General features: G+C 41.4%; 1 protein-coding gene across 1 annotated transcript; it reads left to right on the top strand.

The window, feature by feature from the left end:
- Window positions 1–312: 312 nt before the first annotated feature.
- On the top strand, window positions 313–27,902 carry SLC15A1 (solute carrier family 15 member 1). Its single transcript, XM_071549045.1, has 23 exons — window positions 313–568; window positions 3,979–3,998; window positions 7,080–7,164; window positions 7,252–7,393; window positions 9,662–9,781; window positions 9,934–10,033; window positions 10,277–10,367; window positions 12,252–12,335; window positions 13,416–13,498; window positions 14,379–14,465; window positions 15,502–15,591; window positions 17,952–17,999; window positions 18,098–18,130; window positions 18,259–18,347; window positions 19,521–19,602; window positions 21,129–21,254; window positions 22,591–22,743; window positions 23,152–23,201; window positions 23,823–23,933; window positions 24,105–24,204; window positions 24,623–24,769; window positions 25,606–25,713; window positions 26,975–27,902. Exons 1-23 carry the CDS (start codon window positions 565–567, stop codon window positions 27,158–27,160), a joined length of 2,139 nt encoding a protein of 712 aa, XP_071405146.1. The 5' UTR covers window positions 313–564; the 3' UTR covers window positions 27,161–27,902.
- The last annotated feature ends 39 nt before the right edge of the window (window positions 27,903–27,941 follow it).

A 27,941-nucleotide genomic window follows, 5' to 3' on the forward strand; every position in this document is an offset into this window, starting at 1 on the left:
CAGAGGTCAGAGACCATGAGAAACCAGTGGCAACAGCAGTGGGGAAACCTGTTTCCTTGGCTTGAAAGGAAGGAGCGAGGCAGAAAAGCCGCCCTGCACACAGCATGTGGACTGCCTACTTGCTTACTGAGTTTTCTATCACGCCGTTGACATCCAAGGGGCAACGCCAGGCGCTAGGATTGCTCTGCGCTCGGTTCGCCTTACAGCATTGCCTCGGAGCTCCGTGATGGCTGCAGACCGAAAACAGACCGGGGCAGGTGGTAACACTCCTGGTTTAGCAGCCAGAAGGGCAGTAGACGGGCAGGCAGAACTGCCCGGTACGCTGCGCTCCGGCAGCCCGGGCCGATCCCGCCGGGTCACGGCCAGGTGAGCCCCGGGCTCGCTGCCGGCGATAAGCGCGCTCCGCCCCGACACCTGCGCGGAGCCTCCCGCAGCACCGGGCGCGGGCGGGACCCCGCTCCGCCGCCTATAAAGCCCGGCCGCCTCCAGCAGCTTCCTCCCGTTCTTCCCTCTTCCCTTTCTGTCTTCCAGCCTCGAGAGCTCCCCTGGTACCACGCCGGCAATATGGGTAGGTGCTGCGGGGCAGGAGGGGCGCAGCGGGGAGGTGGGTGGTGCGGTGACAGCAGGCTCCGGCCCGGGCGGCGCGGGAGGGATGTCGCCCTGGGGATCCTCAAGCGCGCCTGTCTCCGAGCTGGGTGTCCGAGCCGGGCTCTGAGCTGGCAGCATGGCCAAGGGGTTCTGCACCCCCAGGGCTGGCTCTGCTGCTCGGTGCAGGTCTGAGGACACCTCCGGGTGCTCTTGCCTCTTTATCTTTCCCTCTTGCCCCGAGGCAGCTCTCCATTTGGCAACGCTATATCCTGGCTTATGTGACCCTGCCTTAAAACCGGAGCAAGAGGCGAGTGATACCGCCTCGGTCTTTGAAAGCTTCTTTGAGTAGAGCCCTTGGCTGGTAATGTTTATCCTACACTTTTGAGGCATGTGGATCTTAAGATCTGAACACAAGTTAAATGTGGTGTTTTTTCACAAATGTTAAATAATGCTTTTTCTTTGAGACCATTTACCTGGGGTTGACCTAGTGTTTTTTAACCATTGAGACACAGCTGGAAGATTCAGATAAGGGCAGCACCCGTTTAGCTAATTAATCCTGAAGATTTACTCCTGTCTGAACTGGAACACCAAGCAGTAAATGCACAAACATTGCTTTTTTTGTGGCGTGGCTCTACACTGGCCTTTGTTGGACCCTTGGTCTTGCAGTGTCAGAGCACATCAGTATGTGCCTCGTAGCAACCAGTTCCTGAGCTGGAGAAACCTTGTCTTACACAGGGAATGAACATGAGATTTAAAAAAAAAAAAAAAAAGAAAAAAAGAGAGAGAAAGTGCCATTGCATCTTTAGCAGGCAAATCTACGTTCTGGGGACAAGCAGCTATAGTAATGAGCAGGCAGAACTTAGTAGTGCTTAGCAGTGGTGCTGCCCTGCTGCCCAGAGGGGCACTAGGGTCTCACTGGCTGAACAGCCAACTGTGAAAATGGTGATGGCTCTGGGAAGAGAGAGAAATGTGGTCCAGCTGGGTCTGCTCTTGTAATATCAGGCTTGCTCCATTATAGGTTTACTTGGATGGTTTCTGTGTTAGTGTTTTTCTGGAATAGCAAAGTGTGAATCAGGGACTCTTCATGTCACTTATCCTGATCCTTGTGGAGGTGCTGTAAGGCTGCTCCAGGGAGAAGAGTCTACAGGTTTGGCTGTGCCACGAATCAGGAGCCAGGAGAGAAGGCTTGCTCTGGAGCCAGAAACATCCTAAGTGACGGCATGGATGTGTACAGATTTAACCTGGCTACAGACATGAAGTATTTCAACCCGGCAGAGTTGCTGTGATGGCTGCATGGAGACAGGCAATGTGCTCCCATCTTGTGTAATGGATTGTAAGCTGCAAGAACTGAAGCATCCCACTGCATCTGTCTGACTGCAGGGAACCATACTGGTGGGAGCTGCTTGGGAAGGGGATGGAGCTGTAAGCTTGTCCCACCTTACCTGCAAGTGTGGGAAGGAGAGAGTGACTCACTGATAAATAGTTATTTAGATGCAGTGCTAAAGCCAAGAACTGAGCAGCTTATGTCTGTACATTTCTTGAAAATATTTAATATCTTAAAGGAATACAAAGTGCATAACTGCTCAGAGTTTGTACTGAAAAATCCAGAGCTCTTCAGTATTTTGTGGAGAAAATGAGCAGTTCTGCTCGTCATTCTTAGTGGGGAGAGAATGAGAGGTGCTGAGCGTTGCCCCAAAGACAGACTGCTCCAAAATGGCACTAGCAAACTACAGATTTATCACTGAAAATGATCTAAAATGTTGAGTGCTCTGTGGTTTTGTAAGTTGAACCCTAGAGCTGCCTGACGGTGGATTCATCAGTTAGTTTAGGTGCCTCTTTTCAGGAGTTTCCCCAACCCTCTCTGTAAAAATGGTACTAGAGGGGTAAAGTCAGAACGGTTGAAAAATAAGTGTCCCTTAAGCACTGAAGTCAGACAATGTTGTCTGAAAAAAAATGCCTCCGATGTCTTCTGTGTAAGGTTTCTTACAGAGGTGATACTTTTAGCATTTGGAAAGGATAAAGAAAACAAACAGCAAGTTCCTTGATATCTTTGTCCAAAGGCTTAGCTAACGGGTAGGAGCTGCACAAACTGATGTTCTCTGTACATGTTATGAAAAGCTGGCAGTATGACACGTGTGCCAGAAAGGCCAACAAGTGGAAATAACCAAGAGTTGCTATGAAGATACCAAGGCATTAGCAATAGACTATCCTTCAGTGTATCTGCTCACATGGGTTGTGTAAGGGACATTGCCAGTAACTTCAGTAACTCGTGTACCTGTGTGTGCCCTGAGTTTGATGTTGTTAGCACTTTGAGAATGCCACTGTTCCCTAGGAAAATGTATTCTTGAATTACCTGCTGTGTCTGTTGTGAAGGTACTTGTCCACATCAGTGCAGGAAAGAATCAGATTTATCAGTTTTAATGTTTTCTGAAAATTACTTTATTTAGTATTGTATCAGTGTTGTTGTCAGCCATTTTTATCTGTTGTGAACAATGGACTACATAATATTGTTGGCAAACATACTTTTCTTATAGAGATTTATTATGGGCATACTTGATTTACAAGCAGTGATTTCAAAGTTCACATCTTGTCTTATCTTAACAAAAATGAGCTTCACTCATGTGGTTTTATGAAAAATGTTGACATCTGCTCTCTGACACAGTGAAAGCTCAGCCTACAAGCCTGTCCCCTGAGCCAGGCAAACCCTGCAGGACACTGCTTGGATGGTTGCCAGGGGTAGTGGGCCTGCTGTGAGCAGCTGGAAGGGACTTTGGGGCTGCAAGCAGCTGTCTGCTCTTGCTGCTCTCGCTGCTCTCAGTGGGACCTGCATGTCCTTCCAGGTCTTCCTAGGTTAATTTTCAGATTATGGACATGCCAGTTAACATGGATCACTCAGATGGGCTGCATTTTCAGTCCTCTTTAAATCTGAGCTGTGGGAAGTTTGTCCCTTTTCAGGACTTGACTTCCATCCCTGGCAAAGCATCTTGAGTCTATTTCTTGCCCTTGACTTGCCTTTAAGGTAACATCCCTGAGAGGGAATTGAAACAGGATTCATCTTCTATGAGTGGCAGAGTGGTCTACCACCACCTTGAATGATATGTAATGAGCAGTCACAGTAGGATGGGATGCTTTATCTTGTCAGTCCTTTTGAGTATATCCTGGGAGTGTATGTGACTTGATGCACACCCTGAAAAACCAAAGGCTACCAAGTAATGTTTTGCCAAATATCCATGAAAAGTCCTGCTTTAGTAAACTGAAAACTTACTCATCCTGAACAGTACCATGTTTGTGGTTATTTCAAGCAGAACTTTTTGTGACTCTTCCATTGGTTTTAAAGGAATATTACTTATTACTCTTCATTAACTTGTGATTTTTTTTCTCTCTCCACAGTTGAACGTAAGAGCCTGGCGGTAAGTACTACTTTCTCTTATAAAAAGTTGCTATACTAACTCTTTTTGGGTTATGTTATTTCAGTAACTTTAGCAGTGCATAAAATAAAAATCACTTTATAAACATATGTTAAATATCTAAAATATGGCTAACACATGCAAAAGCAGACCAGGAGTTTCTTACATTCTAGCTAAGTATTAGTGTGCTCACCACCTTGATAAAATGTCTGAAGAGCTTTTGCTGACTGAGCAGACATTGGTCCCTGGAGCCCATCCTTCATGTGGCTGTTGTCATCATCCACCAGTTCTCCTTTAGAACTCTAACTTTGCAGTGGTAGTTTGTGCTCTTGAATCTTTGAAGTGTTAATGACATGTGTCTCAGCAATTCTATCTCTGTCTTTGCTTTTCTTATCTTACAAGATTTTACTCCACAGACTCTCCCTCAGCTTAGTGGTTTCCTCAGCAGCCAAAGTGAAAGCTGTAGTGGAGTGGTGGCATCCCCAGGGCAGGGCAAGGTTACAGAGGATGTTATAAAACATAACCTTCAGGTTACCTCTTCCATGGTGGATCCATTGCTTCTTGACCTATGAGAGTTAACAACAGAAAATGTTTTGGTAGACGTGTGTATGTGCATATGTAGACTGTAACAGAGGAGAGTGTAGTGCAAAATAAGGACAAGTATAGGTCATATGTTCTCACAGATTAATTGCATAGTGTCCTTGCTTGTAGCATCTTGGAAAAACAGAAGGCTTGTACCTTTGGAAAGATCCAATAGCTTTCTCTTGCATGCCTCTGTTTATGCTCAGCTCCAGGTATGACACGCAGGTCTCTTCCAGTTCAGGGGCAGCCAGTAAAAACTGACCAGTGGCTGCTGTGCCAGTATGTGAGTGCAGGACATCTTCATCAGGCACATAAGCACTAGTGGCTTAAACCAGAAATCCAACCTTGTGGCATTGTGGCCTCCCCAGAACAGCATGGAACACCCTCTTAAATAATAAGGTGTTGGGTAGGGTGATGATGCAACACTGGGGAGGTTTGTGAGAACCCCAAAATGGTCAAAGGGATTTTAATGAGGTTTCCTAAAATTCTGGTGGGGATGGGTCCCACCAGCTCCTGGTCCAAGACTGCTCTGTCCTTTTTCTCTCTATGGGCAGGACAGACATGGGGAAAACTGCTCTGCTTCAGGAGCAGATGTTCCCTCCTCTCCTGCTGGGCTATCCCAATTATGCTGGCAGAAACAAGTCATGCAGTCTGGGTGACTGTTCAGTAACTCACCTAAGGTGCTGAAATCAAAAGTTCTTGGGTGTATCTCCTGGGTGCTGAACGAAACCTTTACAGCATGGTTCTCCATCTCTCCAGGAGCATGAGCGTTTGCATGGCTTAGGGGGGAGTGGTGTCACCGAATCACAGACAATTCCAAGTTGGAAGGGACCCACAAGGATCATTGAGTCCAACTCTTAAATCCATGGCCCACATAGGGAATTGAACCCATTACCTTGGCATTATTACAATCAAGTTTTAACCAACTAGTCCACCAACAATTGTGTCCAAGCTGGGCGTAGTCACCCAGAGCTCCTGCCCTCTTCAGTTGAGGGAAATGGGCACCTTCAGGTGAAATGTACCAAACTTTTGGATACGTGTGAATGGTCTTACTTCAGAGACACCTCTTGCTGCCCAAAGAGGATGTGATAAATCAAGTTTATATTTGTTCCGCAAATTTTGGTTGCTTCAAAGCTAGATGAGTCCCACCTGGCACTTGCCTTAGCTGGCACCGGGTTCTTTCAGTAAAGCCTGCTTATCAAACCATGGGTAGGATGTGCACTATGTACTTGGTTCCGCCAGTAACAAAGATCAGCACTGTTCAGACTGCTCAGACATCCTCATGATCGAGTCAGAGAAGTCAGAAATGCTCTCACCATTTCCATTTCTTTTGCGGTACTGACCAAAAGAGTGTTGAAATACGCAGGTCTCAAAGTCTTGTGTTGTTCATTGGGGCTTTGCTGGCGACATGGACTCTCCCATTTACTTGTGTCAGGCAGGATGTCCCCATGTAAGGTTTCCTTCCGTTTGATCTGCAAAATTTACTTTTTCCTGTTTCACATGAAATACAGATTGGTTTAATTCATGAACCCTTGGAATCCAAACAATGCTATTTTTAAACTAAATTTACAAAGCATGGAGAAGAACTGCTGTATCTCTGGAACGTTCTGAGACTTATTAAAAATCTGGGTTTGTGCTACTTGCAGAATTAAACCAATAAAGCTTTTACAGAATGGATTATGTTTAAATGGCATTCCCATTAATTTTGACAGAAGTTATATCATATATTCATCCACTAAGAAAAGTAGGTAATCAGAAGGTAAACTTCAAATTCTACTGATTGTGTCAAATTTATACCTGATGTATGCTTTTTTTTCCTCTGTGTCTTAATGGCAAGAACTGTTACAAGCTGCATGACTATGGCCATAGACATGCCTGTTGCGGCAGGTGAAGGCTCAGTGAATCTGGCAGCTAATGCCATGCCATTTTGGGTTAGAAATCAAGTCCATTCTGTCATCAAGTCTGAAAAAATGAAGAATTCTTCATCAAGCAGACTATTTTTAAGGATAGGGAGTTTTCCTGAGAGATTTGCTTGAGTGAAAAATTTAAATGTTTATTTTTCTCAACAGCAGGTGTTTAAAAATAACCCCAGGCTTTTAACTGTGGTGTACTGCAGGCATTTTGTTGGATTTGGATTTTTTTTCCATAAACCTAGTTTTTTTGCATATCTTTAGATACCGGTCAAGATTGCTTTAAGGGTTAGGTGTCGGCGACCTCAAATGTGTACAGTGCAGCACTTGAACGTCAGATTGCTAAAGATCTCTTGCAAAAGGCAGATGAGTAGGGTCTAGATCTCTGGGGGACCAAGAGGGGAAAGTGAGAACTGACTGGTTCAGGTAAACCAGTGTCATTTCCACAGAAGCCAATGCAGCCTCCTGACCCTGAGTACCTACCCACACCCACTGAGTTCATGTTAACCTTGTTCTAGCTGTGGGCTGCCGTGGGCAGTGTTAGTCTGTGTTGTGCAGCTCTAAGATCACGCTGCCTGACTCTTCCCTCCAGCAACGCTGTGCCGATTTCCCTCGGAGCATCTTCTTCATCGTCATTAATGAGTTCTGCGAGCGGTTCTCCTACTATGGCATGCGAGGTAAGTCCTGGGTCTCCTTGTGCCGACCGTTACTTACCCAGCCCTGACTTTGGTTTGTAACCCATTGTTTTGTTGTTCTTCCTGCAGCTGTGCTCGTTTTGTATTTCAAGTATTTTCTGCGCTGGGATGACAATTTATCCACGGCCATCTACCACACATTTGTTGCCCTGTGTTACTTGACACCTATCCTTGGAGCAATCATTGCCGACTCTTGGCTGGGAAAGTTTAAGTGAGTGCTTCCTCAGAAAAAGAAAAGCCAAAATCTTGAAAGCTCACCTGAAATCAATGTTACTTAAACCATCACCTAAAACAGCAGCTCTGAACAACACTTTCAGAGCTGGTGTTGACTACTCCAGGATAATGTGTTTTATTTTGCCAAAACTTGAGGTTTTAATTGATTTAGCTCAGACTTGAAATTTTACTGTGAATTAACAAATGTTCCAGTTCTGCTAATGTGCTAAGGCTAGTAGCATTCTTTCCTGGCATACTACATGTTTTTCCTCTCATCTGGACAAAAAGTAAGCTAAACTAAGGAAAGTATTTACCAAGCTGCAAAATAGATACTGGAGGTTATAATTACATTGGACAGCGTCTTTACCTACTGCAAGTGGCCAACAGAAAAGTGAATTGCTGTGTGAACTGGAACTTATTCTAAGTTTTAAAATACTGTATGGTTTCAGAATTGATAGCTCAGAGAAAGCTCTTCTGGAGTAGCAATTCTGCCTTTAAATGATGTGTTCTATCTTTTTTACCTGTGTGCTAGTTGCCAGGGAAAGTACCAGTAAAGTTCTTTGAAATGTAATCTGATTATTTTCAACAGCCTTATCTGGCTCTCCTTTCTTAATGTCATGATTCTAATAGTGTTTACTTTGCCTGAAAAAAAGCACGATAAAGATTTTATGGAGGGTTGAGAGTCTGAATGTTAGCTGACTTGTCAAAGGTCTCCCAGGGATGAGAGATGAAGCTGTCTGTGCTGTGCAGTCAGCTGCACCACCTTCTGCTGTGCTGACAGCTCCTGGGAGCCCAGGGCTGTGACCACTGCCCTGTGTGCTCTGGGGAGCTGGTCTGGGCAGTGTAAACTCACTGCAACTAGCTAGATATATTGCAGATTGCAGCCTAAATATATTGTGTAGGCACTTGTTTAGCTGGTATGGTTTATTTTTTAAATCCATTTTGGCTTTTACTTGTTTTATCAAGATGAAGCTTAGCAGACCTTGCATCCCTTCTCCTCTGATTCTTAACTTCAATTGTAAACTTTCTGCCAAGCTGTTAGGCAATTAAAGTAATGAAATTGAAGTGCTGTTAAAAACCCCCATTCTACTTTATCTGTTAAATATCACTAAACAGCATATTGACTGTTCCCCCACTTTAGATCCTTTTACTCTGCTACAGGGAAAAGCAATTGGAAGTCAGAGAAACTTTGCTTTAAAGTGAGAAGAATTTGGTCTGTGTCCCTCTTGTGTCAGGGGGCTGCTGCAGCCTTGCTGTGATGATTTCTGGCCTGTGTCAATTAGAGTTGGATTGCCCTAGGTCTTTGAGCCTGCCCTTCATGCTCATGAACTGGGTTTGGGACTGCTTCTCCTGGAACTGGGCTTTTAAATACTTTCCTATCACTGCATGGTCTTTCTCCTGCTCTTCCTCCAAACTGGAGACCTGGGTCTGTGCCTGTTGAATGGAGGCCCAGCAAAGGAAGCAAATGAACACTGATTAAACTCCAGTCACAAGCTTAAGGTCCAACAAAGTTAAAATGGGCTGTGGTTTTTATATACAGAAAAGAGGGTTGAATCCCAAAGGCAAGGGGTGGGGGCTGGTTATTCTGCAGTACTGCCCTCCCAGACACCTGGCAGAGGAAGTCAGGCAGAAAGCCTGCAGCTTGTGCTCTTCAGTGCTGCTCTTGTTCTAATCTGAGTGTAAAGATGTTGGTACCTTTACAGCTGAAAGAGTGGGAGAAGAGAGTTATTTTTCACAACAGTATTTTGGGGAAATTTCCACATTTAAAGAAGATTTTTAATTTTTTTTCTTTTTTTACTTCTGCAACTAAGACATAAAATAACATATAGAATGTTTAATGATGTTAAAATCAGTGTAAATTTTGTATTTCAGTGTTGCACAGTAGTCCATTTAAACTTCACCCTATACAAAATATAGAAATGCATTCTGGAGTTGGTTACTAGAAAGGCAATTACTGAAGATATTTAAGTATCTCCTGTGATATCTATAGAATTCATTTGTGATCTTGCCTTGTTTAATTAAACAAGACTATCTAATTAAAAAGTAGAATAAAAATACTGTGGCAGTGGTGAGGAGGCAAATTTCTACAGCAGCTTTTGACAAGTTCAGTCCATAACTTATTGCATCTCTTAATTGTGGTGTTTTTTTACTAAGGATCTTTGTATGAGAAAGAGCCTGCATTATCTATGTAATCTGCATTATTTGTGTGTATTATATGTGTAATTTTAGTAACATATCTAAAAAATATCTCCTCTCTTTGCCACAGGACCATTGTCTCCCTGTCTGTTGTCTATACAATTGGACAGGCAGTCTTGTCTGTGGGCTCCATAAATGACCTGTCGGATCACAACCGGGATGGCTTTCCCGATATCGTATCATTGCACATGTGAGTTGCCTTGTACATGTTTTTTTCCAGGTTAATGAAAAGGACAACTTACACCTTAAATTTATGCTACTTAAATTTCAACTGTCTTTCAGTCAGTCTATTGTGTATGCTTTAAGAGAGAAAAGAGTTACTCTTTTTCTCTTTTGTTCCAGTGCACTGTCCATGATTGGCTTGATCCTCATTGCACTTGGTACTGGTGGGATCAAACCTTGTGTATCAGCATTTGGTGGAGATCAGTTTGAAGATGGTCAGGTAACAGTGTCTTTTGGATTTTCAGTTATACAGATACTCTAAGTAACATTTTACTATTATATTACTCTAGCAGTGTATATATTTAGACTTGTGTGTTACTGTAGTGTTTCCTGAGTAGCTGAAGAAGGAGGTAGTTATCTATTTGTCTTGAACTGAAAAAACAGAGTTGCTGATTTAACAATCTAGACTCCTCAATGTGGTTCTGGCCAAGCTTTTCTGAATATGTTTCTGTTTTTACTGTAGGAAGAACAGAGAAGTACCTTCTTCTCTATCTTTTATTTGGCCATTAATTGTGGAAGTCTCATATCTACTATAGTCACCCCAAATCTCAGAGGTAAGGCCACACATTTGTTTATAAGAGTTAAACATCAGAAAAGGTTGAGCATTGGATTGCAGTCTAGTTAGGTCTAAATTAAAGTTCTGTTCTCTGACTCACTGGAGTTACCTAGTAAATAGTTCACATTCAACTTCCCATAGGTGTGAGGTACTGTCTAAAACCAGGCAGTCTGAGAGCTGTATTGCCTTCAGGATCAAAAATACTAGATCTGAAGAGTAATGCTGGAGCTAACAACTTGTATACCTAATGCATGTTTTAATTCTCTGAAGGGACAAATGTGTCAATTCTTCCAATACCTTTAAAACCATCACACTAGATAGAGATGTATTGTTGGCTGGGAAGGGAAGTGGGGAGAGAGCCCTCTTCTCTGGATTTAAGGCTATTCTGAAGTGTGCCCCTGCTAAGTACAGAAGCCTCAATACATGCATATTTGTCTATGTGACAAAGTAAATAACTTTTAATACGGTTGAACAAGAAAGTTATTTTCTCTTCTGCTTGTAGAGAATAGCATGACCCTAAACAAAAAGCAAACAATTTGCTAATCTATGTGCATATGGAATTCTGTGGCAAGCTTACACATATAGTGCTGTATGGATGTGCTTGCTGGAAGTTTGAGGAAGGCTTCTTTTCTCAAGAGAAAAGGAAACAGCATGTGAATTCTGGAATAATCCCAAAGCTCTGGGCTGAAATTCTGGCCTTTGGATTTCTTGACTGGAAGACTGTGTAGCAGCCTCTCAGATGTTTGCTTAATGTAAATTCTGTCCTTTCCCCAAAATGAAGTAGAGATGAAGTAGGCACAACATGCAGTTTACTTCCTTGCTGACAGAGAGTGAAAACTACCTTGGGGAAAAAAAATCACTAATTCAGGGGAAGTGACAAACTGTTGAGTCCTGTAAAGATTTAACCAAAAGGCTAATACAACTCGATCAAGACATTAATTAACTCCGAGCTAGTATTCTTTTTTCCCAAACAAACTTCCCAATTCTCTTCCTAAAAGAAGTATGGTGAAGATTATAATAGGGGGTTTTTTAGTCTTTTATTTTTCAGTTAGTAGTTATGTTTCCACTCTGAGTAACATTTCAGATTTGTGCATGAAGTCTATGAAGACAAATCACTGACTAATGCCAGGGAAAGGGAGAGGACTGGTGTTGTGATTTTCTTTTTCAATAAGCTACACTTAGTTATTATCATATTTGTGTATGAACTTACCCTAAGACTGTGTAACCTTGGTCCTTCTTACTAAGGCCATGCATTTGACCCTTCCAATATGATTCTTCATGTCTCAGTATGAAACTAGACGTAGATTTTCTGTGAGGAGATACTGAGACACATCAGATTGTTTGGCCTGGAGAAGAGAAAGCTAAGGGGGGGATTTTGTCCAAGTATAAATACCTGAAGAGAAAGAATGAAGAGGATGGAGCCGGGCTTTTCTCAGTGGGGCCTGGCATCAGGTCAAGAGGCAATGGACACAAACTGAAACACAGGAGATTCCTTCAGAACATCAGGAAGCATTTTTTCACTGTGAGGGTGACCAAGTACCAGGACAGACTGCCCAGAGGGGTTATGGAGTCTATCTCCTCGAAAATATTCAGAAGGCATCTGGACATGGTCCTAGGCAACTAGTTCCAGGTAACCCTGGCTGAGTAGCGTGCTTGGACCAGATGACTTCCAGAGGTCCCTGCCAACCTCAACCATTCTGTAATACCTTTCACTATCAAAAAAGGGTTGAAAAATATAAGTTGGTTGCTGACCACCCACTCTGTGAATGTCAGCAGAGGGGTTTGTTCCCCTATGTGTTAATAATGAATGTGAAGTACAGAAACTGTATGTAAAACATCAGCAGCACTGACTGGGACTTTAATCTGTTACTTTGCACTTCAGCTACGGAGTGTGGCATTCATACCAAACAGCGATGTTACCCACTGGCTTTTGGAGTTCCTGCTATCCTCATGGCTGTCGCCTTGAGTAAGTGCATCTGTTGCCATCTTCCTGCTTCTGTGTTTAGATGATAATGATTTCAGAATAATGAAAAAGTGATAGAGATCTCCAGACACTGATTTCTACTAATACCTGTTTATTTCTGCAATTTTTGACTTAATATTTTTTTGTGGGTGGGATTAATCTGATACACTCACTTTTACTGATTTACCAGGAGAGACTGATGGTGCTAGGGAGAGGCATGAATATACCTTTGAATTCTCTATATTCTATAAACTACTGTCAGTATTTCTTGGACTACTGGATTATATAAATAGATCTTTTAAATGTAGTGTGAAAATTCTCAGAAATGTGTGGTTTGGAAGTTATCTCTAGTCCAGGAATGCAAACTGTATAAGGCAGTTGTCCCTGCACTGAAGAAATCCCATGTCATTATTTCTCAAACACCTGCATTTTTACTAGCTGTGCTACAGGTTGCTGCCTGAGCTTGACTGCTGCAGCACAAAGACCAAGAAACTGGGTGGGTGCCATTATGTACCACAGTATCCTTCATGGTCCTGACTGGGAGCCCACCCAGCTACCGCAGCCCCCACCTTGCCTGTGCGCCCAACCCATGTTAGATGATGTCTGTGGGGGTTTGCCTGTGTCCTGCCTTACATGTGTGAGGGTGAGGCTGAGGAATGGGCCTGGGCATGAGTGCAGAGGACACCTTGGTGAGTCCTGAAGTTCAGGCAGAGCCTCATGTGTCCCTGCATCATGTCAGCTGCAGCATCCTGAACTCCTGAAAAGGAGCCCATACAGCAAGGCCAGAGCCAAGGTCCAGAGCAGTCCTGGTTTTGACCATCCCTCAATCAAGCTAACTTGCCATTGAGGACTTGCCTGAAGAGTTTCCAGATTTAGGTTTTTGTCTTAAATAGCAGCCATCTGCTGGTATTAATTTGATTTATTTTACTGTATAATAGCATGAGAATAGGCATTTTCATTGCTCATTTAGGAGGCTTAATCTCGCCCTAATCTAACTCCTTGACTGTTACAGTTTCCATAGCATTTTTTTGCCACTAGTTTAATATAATTGAGTTGCCTTTGGCTTCTGTTTGAATATTGTAGTTGTGTTCGTAATTGGAAGCAAAATGTACAAGAAAGTCAAACCTGAAGGAAACGTAATGCTTCAAGTTTGCAAATGCATTGGAGTAAGTACTGCTTTTATTCCAAAGGTCTCTGGCAGCAATTCTTACAACTGTTCCATAGACTTCCCTCGATCAGAAATCTGTCATAATATGAGTGGTATGGGTTTAGCTTTGAGTCTGTATTGAGCAGTTGGCATTTTGTCAGCTCAAACCAAGAAAATGAGAAAAGATTCTAATGTTTGGGCTTGGGGTTTTTTTTACTTTTTTAATTTTAATTTCTGATATCTCCAGGTTTAGACTGCACTTTTTTAAAGTATGTCTTGATTTGTGTGTGAATTTATACATAAAGAAAACAAAGTAAGATGTCAGTGATATGTAAAAGTTTATCCCAGCTTCTGGATATCATTCCTTGTACGTTTGTGCACCTTTATGCAGCCCTGTAATAGGAGACAAACATGCCTTGGCCTGAGTCAAGAGCAGAGCTACCAGTACATGTTATCAGCAAATACTTATTGCTTATTAAAAGAATGTTATTTGCAATGCAGAGGTATATTGATCCCCACTGCATTAAGGAAGTTGGGAGTTACACCTCAGTGTGAGTCTGCAAGGAAGGGAGTGCAATCTTCATGAGTAGATTTGCAGTAGATTTTGCAGTGCATCAACTTGGAAAGCAGGGGATTTTTTCATTTATGGGTTTCTTCATTCTCCATGCAGCCCTGCCAGCTTGTTACAGTTCAGCCCATTGCTTATCTTGTAAGCACTGTCAAAACCAAATGTCTATGGGTGACTTTGGCCATTGCTCAGAGTTCTGCTCCTTAGGTCCAGCTCAGCTTTGCATGTTATTCCATGCAGAAAATTTGCTGAGTTCTTGGGGACTGTATTTGGTCACTTGCGTGCCAGGGTGTGAGGGTTACTGTCATTACGCAATTCTGTCTCTCCTCAGTTTGCCATCAAAAACCGGTTTCGGCATCGCAGCAAGAAGTTCCCCAAGAGAGAGCACTGGTTGGACTGGGCGAGTGAGAAGTATGATGTAAGTACTGTGTGAACCTCCTCTGCCATAACAGTGCTTGACCCTCAGCTTCTCTCTGTCTGCTCTGATCCATTGCCTCAAGCACTGGGCAAATAATTTTGGAGTTTCAGTCTGATGATCTGCTAATGATCTGGCCGAATCTCAGTGCTCCCCTGGGACTAGAGGTTATCACCCCAGCTCTTGTGGGAGTAAGTAGAGCTGTGTGAGTCAATGCTCTGTGTAATAATAGGCTGTCCAGGGAAATTCAAGGGAGATGAAAAAAAGACTTTCCCTCGCTAAACAAATACAAACACTTGTATGTTTTCCAGTTAGAAAAATAGCAAGCATTGTCTTTCTCAATTTTTTGTTGGTCTTGGGTAACTGCCCTCAATGCTGATTTAATGACTGCAGAGAGGAAAAATGGGAATAGTGTTGCCTGTCATGGTTAATGCAGAGGGCCATAATACTTGGAATGAAACTGCCAAGTTATGGTTCGAAATTTCAGTTTAAGTGGCTAAACACGGCATCCCCTCTGGCCTCAGTGCGGTTTCTTACCATGACTCTCAAAGTCTTGTATTCCATAGTCCCCAGCCATGTTGCTTGCCTCCTATCTGCTTTGCCCTGTTGTCAACGGAGCACAAACCTTTGACTGTCACTTTTATTTTTCCTTTGCCTCTAAGCTTTGTTCATATGTGAAATTCCTCAGTTGCCTGTCATTCAAATGCCTCCTTCCTAGGAAAATAACACAGCACTAAGTACTCAATCTCATGCTGCCATGAGTGTACAGGCAAGGAGGCCCAGGTATCCCTGATTATCAGTATCACCTTCCATACCACCCTTCCCACATCCCTTGTCTGATTTTGTACTATTTGAACAGAAATTGTCAGAAGTACCCACAATATGCAAAGTTCAGTATGTAGGTAAACATTACATGACAGGTCTTTGCCCGTTGCTCTGCTGTGACTAGCAGTCCGCAATTCTCCCTTTTTCCCTTTTTTTTTCTTTTTCTTTTCTTTTTTTTAAACAATTCCTCTTGTGCCATTGTCATTTGCTGCAGAAACGACTGATTGCTCAGACTAAGATGGTGTTGAAGGTGCTTTTCCTTTACATCCCTCTCCCCATGTTCTGGGCACTTTTTGACCAGCAGGTAAAGTAGAAACTGTTTGGCTTGGTAATTAGAGCTGTACAATATCACTCTATGTACTCTGAGATCACCATATGTAAAAGGTGCTTATGGGAGGGTGGAAAAACAAGTTGTTTAATCTGGTTTTAATGCAGAAGGGTAGTTACTGAGTCATGCTACTACAGGGTGTTCTGTAGTCAGGGGAATCTGTTTATCTGAGCATGCCCAAGACTGATTCCGTGACTGAGGCCTCTCCAAATCTTGTATCAGCCTAGGACTCAGAGTGAAACAGTACTTTAAAGCTTTCTTAGTTCTAATATTTCTTCTGTTGTCAGTTGTGAGATGAAATTTAGGGCCCTAGTGCAAGCGATGTGGAGAATCAGGGCTTAAATGATCTGGATACCAGTCAGCTTAATCACTCACTTAGTCATTCTTGTTATAAATACAGAATCACAGAATATGCTGAATTGCAAGGGACCCACAAGAATTGAGTTCACCCCTTAGCCCTGTTGTCTCGGTTTGAGGGAAAAAAACCAAAATGTTTTACCCACAAGCAGGGGAGGGGCCTCCTCCACGATAATCACACCACTCTTTATCAAATTTAAGAAAAGGAATTTTAATACAAGAAGGATAACTGATATATATATATGTGTAAACAGACTAGTGTAACCCACTTCCCCAACACCACAAGAGAAAAAAAAAACAAAACAACAACAAAACCCAGCAGGTTTTCCTCCGGGAGGAAAGGTTATACTCAAGTGTTCATATCACAGCCCAGCTGGCTGCAGAGTGAGTTTCAGTCCCTCTCCAGCGAGACAAACAAGCAGTGAGCTTTCAGATGGACTCAGTCTCTTCCCTCTGTGTTCCCCGTCCAAGAAGCAGAAAGGTACGAGCAACCAGCAGCAAATCCAAGGCAGGCAGCAGCAGCAGCGCGGCACGAAAAGTAGTCCGAAGTAGGCAGCAGCAAGACAGCCAGGAAAACCCCAGCAGTAACCAGCAGGGCAGCCTGCCTCCTTCGAGCCCCCACTCCCCCGTTCTGCCGAGCCAAGACTGGGGAGAATATCCAAAAAAAAAACAAAACCAAAAGAGACAAACCTGCCCCCACCCCAGCGATCAACAGTTAACTGCTTCTTTTGTTAACCGCTGGCCTGGGCAGTTAAGTGGCAGGGGAGAGAATTTACATAATAATCCCAAACTACAACACCTGTACAGGATCATCCCCAAGAGTCATGTCATGTGCCTGAGAGTATCTTGAACTCTGTCAGGCTTGGTGCTGTGACCACTTCCTTGGGGAGCCTGTTACAGTGCCCAGCCACCCTCTGAGTGAAGAACCTCTTCCTAATATCGAACCTAAACCTCCCCTGACATGGTGCAGAGCAGAGTGGGACAATCCCCTCCCTTGACCACCTGGCGATGCTGTGCCTGGTGCCCCCCAGGATGCTGTTGGCCCTCCTGGCTGCCAGGGCACTGCTGACTCATATTCAGCTTGCTATAGACCAGGAGGGACCCTCAGGTCCCTTTCCACAGCACTGCTTTCCAGCATCTCATTCCCAGTCTGTACAAACATCAAGGGTTCTTCAAGTAGAAGTATAAGCTCATAATTTCCATTTATTTGACGGAGTGATTGCTCAAAACTCATGAAAGCACCTTTTATGGTTATGCATTGCAGTATGAATTTAGGGTGATGTCTGAGAGGAGTTGAAAGCTTTATCCAAGGCAGATGGTAGGAAGTTTAGTCCAGAGTTCCTGTACCCTGCTGCTTTATTACATGTGAGCTGTAACTGCCTGTGCGAGCTGTTACAATCAGGCAGTTCTGCCGTGAAATTCAGAGCTAAATACTCATTACATGTGTAGTAACTCCTCTCTGGGACAGTGGTATGTTGCAGGTGGTTAAATGCTCACACCACAGATGGACTAATAAATCAGCCCCACTTGACCCAGCTATGGGCAGGTTTTTGGGGCAGAGAGCTCATGGCAGGTTGAGCCCTGGCTTGTCTGCTCACTGCTGGGCTGTGTGAAGGAGGGATGGATGTATTGGAGGTGTGGGCTGCTCAGGCAGATGGCACACAGGCGCCTGGGTGGCTTTAATGCACAGAAGACAGCAGTGCTGGGCACAGGATGTCCCTGCCATCTCACCAGCTAATTTCTGCATCTAAATTATTCTCCACTCTATTTCACAAAGCAAGTAAAAGAAATTAAATGGGCCATGAGGATCTCTTGGTTCAAATGTTTACATTGCAGAGTGAGAATATTCCATAGGAAGCTAGTTGTACTTTTTTGTTTTATTGCATGTCTTTCCCAGCACTTTACTTACGAAAACAATTCAAAAGGAACTTTGAAAGATTGAGTTATTGTGCTATCTAATTTACTCTTCTTTTATTAAGGGGTCAAGATGGACACTGCAAGCCACAGCAATGAATGGAGTTTTAAGTGTAGGTTACTTTTTATTTTTTTTTATTGTTGATTAACACCTTTCTGACCACTTACTTGTTGTCATAATATTAAAAACTGTTTATTTTTTCTTCACCAGGGGCCTCTTGTAATCAAACCAGACCAAATGCAGGTACACTTATTCTTTTATCTGCCATTTTTAAATACTTTTGAAAGTTTATTTACATATTGCCCCTTTTTAAAAAAAAGTACTTGGAAACATACTTAATTCTTTCATCTTTTTATGTTCATCTTCAACAGATTGTGAATCCAATCCTGATTGTTATAGTGGTCCCAATTGTAGATTCTGTGGTCTATCCTTTAATCAAGAAATGCAAGATCAATTTTACGTAAGTTGATGTAATTACCTGACTTCAGCAGAGGCTTGTTTTGAAGGTTTTTTTAAATGGCTCTTCCAGTGCTAATGTAACAAGAGCAGCATTCAGCTAAGGAGAAAATACTAGTGTCTTTTAAATGGGTTAATATTTAAAGGAAATGAAAATATATATAAAAATACAGAATACTGCAAGTGATATGTAGAGGCATCACAGACTAGAAGTAACAATATTTTCCAGTTACGGACAAAATCTTTTGATTGCAGGAGAGATGCTCTTTAGTGTTTTCCACATCCCCCTGTGTCTACCCCTTCTCCATCCTGAAGAATATGGAGTAGAAATACAACATATATCTCTAGCATGTGTCATGTTTTGGGCTTAAAACTGTCTAAGATGCAAGATGTGTTTTCTTTTCAGCCCCAGTGAGGAGTCTGCCTCACTGGATACTTCTAGGTGGAGCTTCAGAGTGCACTACACATTATTTTTCATGTTGGTAATGAAGTAGCTAGCACTCACAGAAGAGCTTGGTGAGGCAGAAGAGCATACAGTTCTTAAAAGAATTTTCACAGATTAAAGATTTAATGCTATTTTTCCATACAGTTATGAAAAATCTAGGGTGTGTGCTGTGCTGGAAATACTGTCATTCATTTGTGAAAACTCTGCAATGGACAAATGATGCCATAAATAAGTACTTTAAATTTACCCTTACAGCTTAACTGAATATCAGTAGATGTCTCCTAATTCAACAGATTTCCCTGATTCTTTTTTGTTCCATTTTATTTAAACATAGTAGTATGGTCAGAAGTTGTTACTCTCTTTTTAAAAGCATATCTTCCTGTTTCTTTGTTGTAAAGCTGACAACTGTATTGGATCAGGTTTTTTTCTTCCTGCAGAACAGACTTTTTCAGAAATCTAGTAACTATATTCTGTCAATATTTGAGCCCAGCAGGTGCAGAGGAACAGGTTATATTAAGATGCTACAGGAAAGATGTGTTTCCTGATTCTGTAACAACAAAGTGAGAGGTACCTGGCTAAGGAGAGCACTTTCTGTAATAACATCAGCCCTTCAAATTGTGGTAAAATGCTAGTTGTGGCCATTTGAGTTTCCCACTGTGGAAAGAAAATACACTGCTGAAGCTTTGAATTAACACTTCTTTAAAACTCGCATGTCTTTTGTTGTTGTACTAGGCCCCTGAAGAAGATGACTGTTGGTATGTTCCTTGCCTCTATGGCTTTTGTTGCTGCTGCCATTGTGCAAGTGCAAATAGATGTAAGTTCAGCCACACAGGAGTATTTACTTATTAATATTTAGTTGTTAATACAGAACAAAGTGTGTTTAAGGCGAACATGACCCAAGACTCATAAATTTGGAAGGAAGCATATGAGCACAGAAGTAAAGAGAGGGAAAATAAAAGTATATTACAATATTGTGATTAGCATAATAAAATTAACTAGCAATGAACATTGTTCTGCAAAACACTTCAGTGCTATTAATATAAATCACACATTAAAGGCAACCTCTGTCTTTAAACTGAGACTAAAAGCTGAAAACCAGACACTCACTTGACCTACTGGGCACTGCTTTGTGTGTTTGATCCCTTCTGGTATTTAGACTGGAGATGAAGTGTGACAGTCTGGGAAGCATCATCACAGCATGAGCAAAGATGACACCTGTTTAAGGCAGGATTCATCTTGCCTAACCTTCCTTGCCCCAAAGGGGGAGGTGCAGTATCAAAGCAAGGTGCTGAAATCATAACTAAGTTCATAGAATGGTTTGAATTGGTAGGGACCTTAAAGATCACTGAATCCCAACCCCCTGCCACAGGCAGGGATATCTTCAACTAGACCAGGTTGCTCAGACCCATCTAGCCAGTCCTTGAACACATACAGGGATGGGGCATCCACAACTTCTCTGGGCAACTAATAGCTTTAGTTAGGAATGAGGAATTCTCTCCTTAATGCCTGGTCCCAGCAGTGAGACAGGCTGTACGTTCAACTCTGCCTCTTGAAGATGGCAGTAAAGGATCTGGCCTTCAGCTGGTGTAGCAGGCTGTCTTCCCAAATGCCTTGTTCAGAGGGCCAGAGCTGTGCATGTGTACAGACACACTGGCATTGGGCAGCAGCTTCATCAACACTGGCAATTTCCCAGGTTGTGGCATGAGAATCTCCTGCAAGGAAGGTAAAGGTGGACCTGTGGGGGCTTTTGTGTGTGATGTACCAAAAGAGATTGAAGCAGACAAAAGTAAGGGAAGGGAGAAAGGGGTGAGGCAGAATTGAAACAGACATAACTCTTGCAGTTCATGCTGCTCTCCAAGAGCAGAAGCTATTTAATTTACTGTTAGATCTGGTGGGAAGTAGAGTCTCCAGAAGTTCTGTTTCTCTGGGCTGTCCCACCGAGCAGTGCCTATCTGTGCTTCTCTGGTTCAGCAGCACCAGCGCTGGGGGAGAATAAGTCAGAACATGGTACAAAGGAACTCTCAAACCCAGACAGGCAAAGGATGTGGGCAAAGCTCATAGCTTGAACTGCAGAGTGGCCCTGGTAGTGGCAACATGCTGCAGGGTGTGATCAAAGAACCACATCTGGCCGTGGAGGCATTGTTGTAGATGAGAGACCTCTTTCCTAAGGCCACTTGTGAGACTAGTGACAAAACCTGTTATTTGTGTGGCATCCCTCGGACAAGTGTAGTTCATAAGGCAAATGCTAATGTTCAACATGAAATAATAAAGATCACAGTAATTATAGTAATTTTTCCATATGACTTAGAGCACTGATTTTATTTTTTTTCTGTCTCTTAGAAAACTTATCCAGTTTTCCCTGGAGCTGGGCAAACCCAAATTAGGTTAATGAATCTAGGTAATTTTCCTGCAACAGTTCAGTTTCACCCTCAACTTCAGAAGGTGGATGTAGCATCTATGGATGCGGTAAGTAAGGACAGATAAGAAACATCAAGTTAAAAAAAAAATTCTAATGGACTAAGTCAGTTATTCTTAACTAATGGTTCAAAATTGTTTCTTTTCTAGTTGTTTTTTTTCTTCTAGTAATTTTAGCTAAAACTTTTTTTGAATGAATTGTTGCTGAAAACACACTGAATGAAGAAATGGTAACTATGTCAATATTTGAAGTGCTACTAGTTTGACAAGAGTGGAGTGTTTTTTCCAAGAAACGTTAATAAACTTAACAGTTGAAACTACTTGAAAACTTCACTCTTGTTAAAAAGGTTCCATTTTTTAACAGCAAGAATGCCCTTTCTTTCAGTGAAAGTCCATTCAGCTCTAGTGAGTCACTGGTGTTACTGTGAGGGATGGCTAACTTTAACAGTAAGCTTATTGTGCAGCTGCATCACACGTTAAGCTTCAGATTTTGCTACTAAAGAACCTTTTCAGGTTCTAATTCAGCACAGCATTGATAGTCTATTGACAGCAAAATGTAGTGGAGCTGATGGATGTTTTTGATAAGGGATGTTAGAGTGTGATCTCTGATAGCCTACAGTCCTGTTTCCATGTAAGAGGAGAAATCCTACTCCATCCTTCTCCAAATTTGCCTCACACAGAATAGAGGTGTGAGGAGAAGATAAGGGCACCCAAACTGCATAGAGACAAGGAATTGATATAACCATAGTTCATACCTGAAAATGAAGGGCATAAAATGCTCTACTCCCTATTACAGACATTTTATAATCCACATATGGATTATAAATTGCTTTTTCTAATCCTGTAAAACAGAAGGCTTATTTTAGTACTACACTAATGTCTCTATTAATGGTTTAAGTATTTTATATTGATTAAATGTGTTTAGAAAATTGAAAACATGTCACATCTGTTATGCTGAAACCATAAAGATGAATCCTGCCTTTGCATACTTTAGGAGGTGTTGCTATTTGGAAAATGCTGCATTTTATCTTGTCCTACCTCTGTAGCTAAACATAATTTTAGTGGTGGTTGTGGTAAGCCTGACTTGTCTGGAGCAATAAATATATTGGAAAATATAACAGCTATTCCATAATGCTTGTGGAAAGCCTACGTAACTTTGAAGCTTGTGTAACAAATGAAATTAATCAAAAATAATGATCAAATGTAATTAATGGTTGATGTAGAAAAACCTACTAAAAATGAAAGTTAGGGGATGCTCATCATCACTGGCACTTCAGAAGTAACACATGTGTAAACATCTGACACCCCTGAGTCCATAACATTCCCTCAAAATTGTGGACAATTTGCAGTTGCACAGAAGTTCATAGCAATTTGTTTGTCTTTGCAGACGGGCTACATGACATTTAAGACGTCTGAGCTGCAATCATTAAATGTAGTTTCTGGAATTGTAAATCACAATCAATCTTTGAAGGACCTGCAAGGGGGGAAACGTTACACTTTCGCATTTCAGCCGCTTGGGCTAACCATGCCTCATAATTTGGTAAGTCTGTTTAATTCTTAAAATATACATTAATGTTTTGATAGCTGTCTATGTGGAGTGTGCTGAGAGGACAAGCTCTGGATAGCTTTTTCTTTTGACTCATTTTCTGTCTCTGCTCTACCAGTAACACTGATGAGCTGTAGAGAGCAGGCCAAGATGTAGTTTTAAAAGAAAATTTAAAAAAATTACCAACTTACTATTTACCTTGACAATTACCCTTTCACCAAGACTTAGATGTGTGGTCAAAGAGAGTTTTATAGTAAACATGTATCCTAGTAGGATCCTACAGGAAAAGGTCTGGCGTCTTTCTCTGAAGCCTCTGTTAAATTCCCACTTCTACGTAATAGTGCATATTTAAGCTGTTCACTGATGCCAATGAAGTATTTTGATAATGGTCTCTTCCACCAGATGTTGGACAATGTTACATCAAAACCAGAAGAAGGAAATAACCTTGTCAGGTAGAGTTTGTTTTGCTTCTAAATTTTGACAGTAGTGTGACTGTGTCTTCAGCCTGTCTTTAGGTGGACTCTCGCTTAACAGTTTTCTATCCTTTAGGGTCTTGCCTCTTGCTGGACACTTCACTTGATGTTTAGGGGGTGTAAGAACTTCAGAGGCGTGACTCTTTTAAGCTATCTTGCACATCTGCTTTGGGTTTCATTTAGTTAAAATCAGAAGTGTGGATTTCATTCCATTGCCTAGACTTTTTTCTTGGATGAACAGCACAGATTACATGTCTATACCTCCTTTTTAATGTTGGATGAGAACTATCCTTTTCCTTCTCTGCCTTTTTTTTCCCTAAATCTCACATTTGCAGATGCATTTTCTACTGATTGTAGTACCAGCATGGTTTTGGTGTTCTCTTAAGAAGGCAGTGGGCTGATGGAAGTCTAGCATGCTTTTTGTATTACTCACACTTTAAGATATTTAGAGTTCTTTCAAAAATCTTAACTGACAGGAAAAAAAATTAAATGGGAAGACTTGATATTTGTTGTGCTACCAGTATATCATTAAAAGTAGAGCCTCTATTCTTTGACTTACATATATTTTATATAGTATTTAATCACTCTTGCATTTTAAAGGTTCATAAATGCTTATGCTCCTACCGTCAACGTTTCTATGGATGATGAGAATATTCAAGTAGTACCTCGTCTTACTGCCAGTAATTACACCATTGTTCCAGGAGGACACTTGTAAGCATTTACCCTAATTTAACTCTTGGACATACTTGTCTAATTTAAACGTTTACTCTAATTTAATCTCTTGGACATACCTGTCTTGGGAAAAGGGGATAGAATTTCTTTCAGATAGATAATACACACAATTGACTATACCTGTGATCTTAACTGTGTTTTTGTTTTTAGGGGATATATCATTAAAAGTCAAATATCATCTTACTCCTATTGTTCAGTACTTACAAAGGAATTTGGATTTGGCAGTGCCTACACCATTTCACTTGATGGGGTGAGTTGGCAATGTTGTTTAATGGATAATATGGAATTACTTTCTGCGTTGATACGTTAATTAAAAAAACACTTCTAGAATTACCCCTCGTGCCCCTAATTGTATATATGATGTAATTCTGGTGTATTAAGCAGAACATAAAGCCATCTTTAACTAGAAGAAGAATGATGGGTATGATCATGACATAATGCAAGAACTCATGTTCATCACTAATGGCCTTAAATCTTTAACCCTATTAGACACTATGGATTTGCATGAAGTCTGCTGTAAAATACCTATACTTTATAACTAGGTGTGCAGCTCTTCATAGGCAATATTTGTTTACCCAGAACTTTGGATATGATTGTACCACTGCTTAGAGTGTCTTTAGTGTGCAGACTTTATATTTCTGTTCCTAACATGCTATTTTAATTTCCAGTGTACTAAAAGCCGCCTTAACATAACATATTTTGAAGATGTTGCACCCAGTACAGTCCATATGTTATGGCAGATTCCTCAGTATTTTCTTCTTACATGTGGAGAAGTAGTCTTCTCTGTCACTGGGCTGGAGTTTTCATACTCACAGGTAAGCTTTGCTGTTTTTGTGTTAAGAATCCTGATAAAAATTAAGATCTGTGATCTGTTGTTTTTAAGTGGAGGTTGTGTATTGTTGCTTTTATCAGCTATATCCTTTAGGGGTCTGTATCAGGACTCTATAGGCTGAGGCAAGTTGGCCTTGTTTCATTAGGATTCAGTGTTTTACATGAAGCTATGCTGAATTTATAATTTGAAGACTTGACCCCCAAATTTCCTTTTCATATGTGACTTCCCATTGAAAGTGAGTGGAACTGTACTGCTGCTGTAAAACCAAACTGGAGGGTACTCAAATATAAAATGAAGTACTGACACCTAATCTTCACACCAATTTACTCTACACAGCTTTTAGCAGCAGTTCAATTATTTAATCCCTTTATCTTCTGACTTCAGTTTATTAGCTGTGTGCATTTCTTCCCTTAATTCTGAGTCTGGAAACTGCAGCAAGGGGGACGTTTTAAGATGTGGCTTGCTAGATGATGATGCGTGAGGTTTCTTCATTTCAGTTGTACCATGTGTTTTGAAGGTGTAAAATATGCCTGTTAGTTACTCAATGTGTTTAAAGCTAAAGGTGTTACAGTTAGTGCACTAGTGATCTCTTCCTCCTCAAATCTTCTCTGGATCTGTTTAGTTCTCTAGCAATTTTTAATTTAAAAACAAAACAAACAAACACAAAAATGCCCCCAACCAGCGCCAAAATCAACCAAACCAAGAAATCCTCTTCCCCCCTGCAGAGAGGCAGTGTTTTACATGGTAAAGGTGGCAGTAAACATCAGAAAATAAGTCAGAGCAGTGTTGGTCTGAAACATATATGTCTGTCTTCCACAGGCCCCATCTAACATGAAGTCAGTGCTGCAGGCAGGATGGCTGCTGACTGTGGCTGTTGGTAACATAATTGTCCTTATTGTAGCTGGAGCATCCCAACTCAGCAAGCAGGTAAGGACACAAGCAATATGTGTGATATTGCACTGTGAGAAAGCAGTTCCAATCCAGGGGAGAGTCATGGCAGATAACCCTTAACCACAACTTTTGAACATCAGTGTTATGGTGGATTTGCATTTATAACTGGAATATGAGAAGTTAGTGTTAGCTACAAGAGTGGTAGAACTACTTCTTGACTGAATAATCTCATTAGAGTATATAAATAAAGAAGTTATTAATCTTTAAAACCTATTTAGGTTAAAACTAGTTTTGAAGGCTGTGACAACAGGCTGGTGATTTGCCTTCTGGAGCCCTTCTAAAATTTCTCTTGGACTTTCCACCGGCATTGCCCCAACATTTTTGTATATTAAACTTTTAACAACTTCAAAGAATAGTTCTTCAACAGAGGTTTTTCTGCCTCTCTTATCTGTTATTTGCCATCCTTAACTCTTGCTGTCAGTCTCTTTGCTTGCAAGCAGTAGTTTTTAGCATCTGTGCAATAAATTTCTTTTCATTGTGTAGAAAGTCTGTGAACTGCTGAGCTGAATTGAAACCTATCAAAATTTTGTTAATTGTTAATAAGCCTTCACCTGCTTACCACAGTCCTGCTGTATCCCTTCTTTTGGTTCCATTGGTTTCAAACCTCTTTCTTTGAGACATGGAAGTTGTGGTTCTCCTGGTAAAGAACACTTGTACAAGACTATTAGTGGCACTCCCTAATGAATCAAAAAATCTATCAGAGAGAGGGAAGATCCTGCTTCTGAAACAGGTTTGTTAGTCTCAGTTTCAGCTAAATTAACTGGAAAGAGCATGAAATGGAGCTGTTTAGGCTTTTCAGGTGGAGATGGTACTTCGAAACCAGATTTTCTGGTCTTGATCTCTGCCCACATTTGTGGTCCGTAGAAACTCTTAATTGCTGACCTAAGTAGAAGCAGAATCACTACCAGCCTGTTTTAGAGTAAAGGGAGGTGCTGAGTTTCCTCTTCAGTCTTTCATTCAATTCCTGCTTCCTCCAGAAAGGGGATATTGTAGACCTTTTCAGAGAACTTTTATCTTTTCAGTGAAGACAGAACTGCTGGAAGAGCCTCAATTCTCAGTTGCTTTGCTATGTATTGTTTTATCTATCTAATACTTAGTCCTGTAAGCCATGTGATAATTGTTATGCATGCTCAGTTTCACATTCTGAGTTCACTTCTTGCAAACACTTAAATAATGGTGCAATACTCTTGAGAAATGAATACTGGTGAATAAATTATGATTTTTTTCTTTTTTACAGTGGGCAGAGTATGTGCTGTTTGCTGCTTTGCTGTTGGTAGTTTGTGTCATTTTTGCTATCATGGCTAGTTTTTATACCTATGTTGATCCAAATGCAATTGAAGCCCAGTTTGATGAGGAAGAAAAGGAAGACAAAAAGGATCAAGATGACCATGAAAAGAAAGCTGAAGCAGATTCTAAAATGTAGAAGCTGTATTCAAGGAGTGTTTTTAAATTATGAAATCCCATTCACTCTCCCTGCAGTAAGAGGAATCCAGGTAGCAGTAATAACACCTCTGGATAATATGTCTTATGGGAGACATTAAGAAAAACTGTTAACTTTCAATGCAGCCTCTCCTGGGAAGCAATAGTAAAAGAGTAGTCTCTCTCTTGTACTGTATGTGGTATCCTGAAGAAACTCCAGCAGAATTTGCACTCTTAATGTACCTCAATCTCAACTATTATAACATTAGAATACTGAAATTAGGCTTGGAACTACTGGACCCTGTGACAAGATGTATTTTTATACTGCATTTCAATTTTATATCATGAAAGAAATAAGTCAAGGAACAGCAACCAAAGACAAGCTCTCAGCATGATCTCTCTAGCCTCACTGTTACTTGAAACAGCAGGTCACATGTGCCTTAAATTCTTTTGTATTTCCCTATGGATAATGGGAGTAAAGCTCTGGCAATGCTCAGATTAAAATGCTGACTGTGCTCCATGTGCAGTGACTTGAATGTGCACTGTAATGTAATGCTTTATGTGCCTGTTAACTACCCCTTTAACTCCTGTTTTGTCTTGAATTAATATTAGAAACATCCACTCAGGTAAACTGATAATGGCAAATAACCTTTGGAATAAGCAACAGCAATAAAACTTGTGTTGAAAAAAAATAATGGGAGTGGTTTAAGAATATGGTTTACAGTTGCATGTTAATAAAACTCGATGCCACCTGTCTACTGCCTTTTCCTATGCCCTCTGTCACT

The sequence above is a fragment of the Pithys albifrons genome, chromosome 1 (assembly GCF_047495875.1).
Source record: "Pithys albifrons albifrons isolate INPA30051 chromosome 1, PitAlb_v1, whole genome shotgun sequence".
In the NCBI taxonomy this organism is placed as follows: Eukaryota; Metazoa; Chordata; class Aves; order Passeriformes; family Thamnophilidae; genus Pithys; species Pithys albifrons.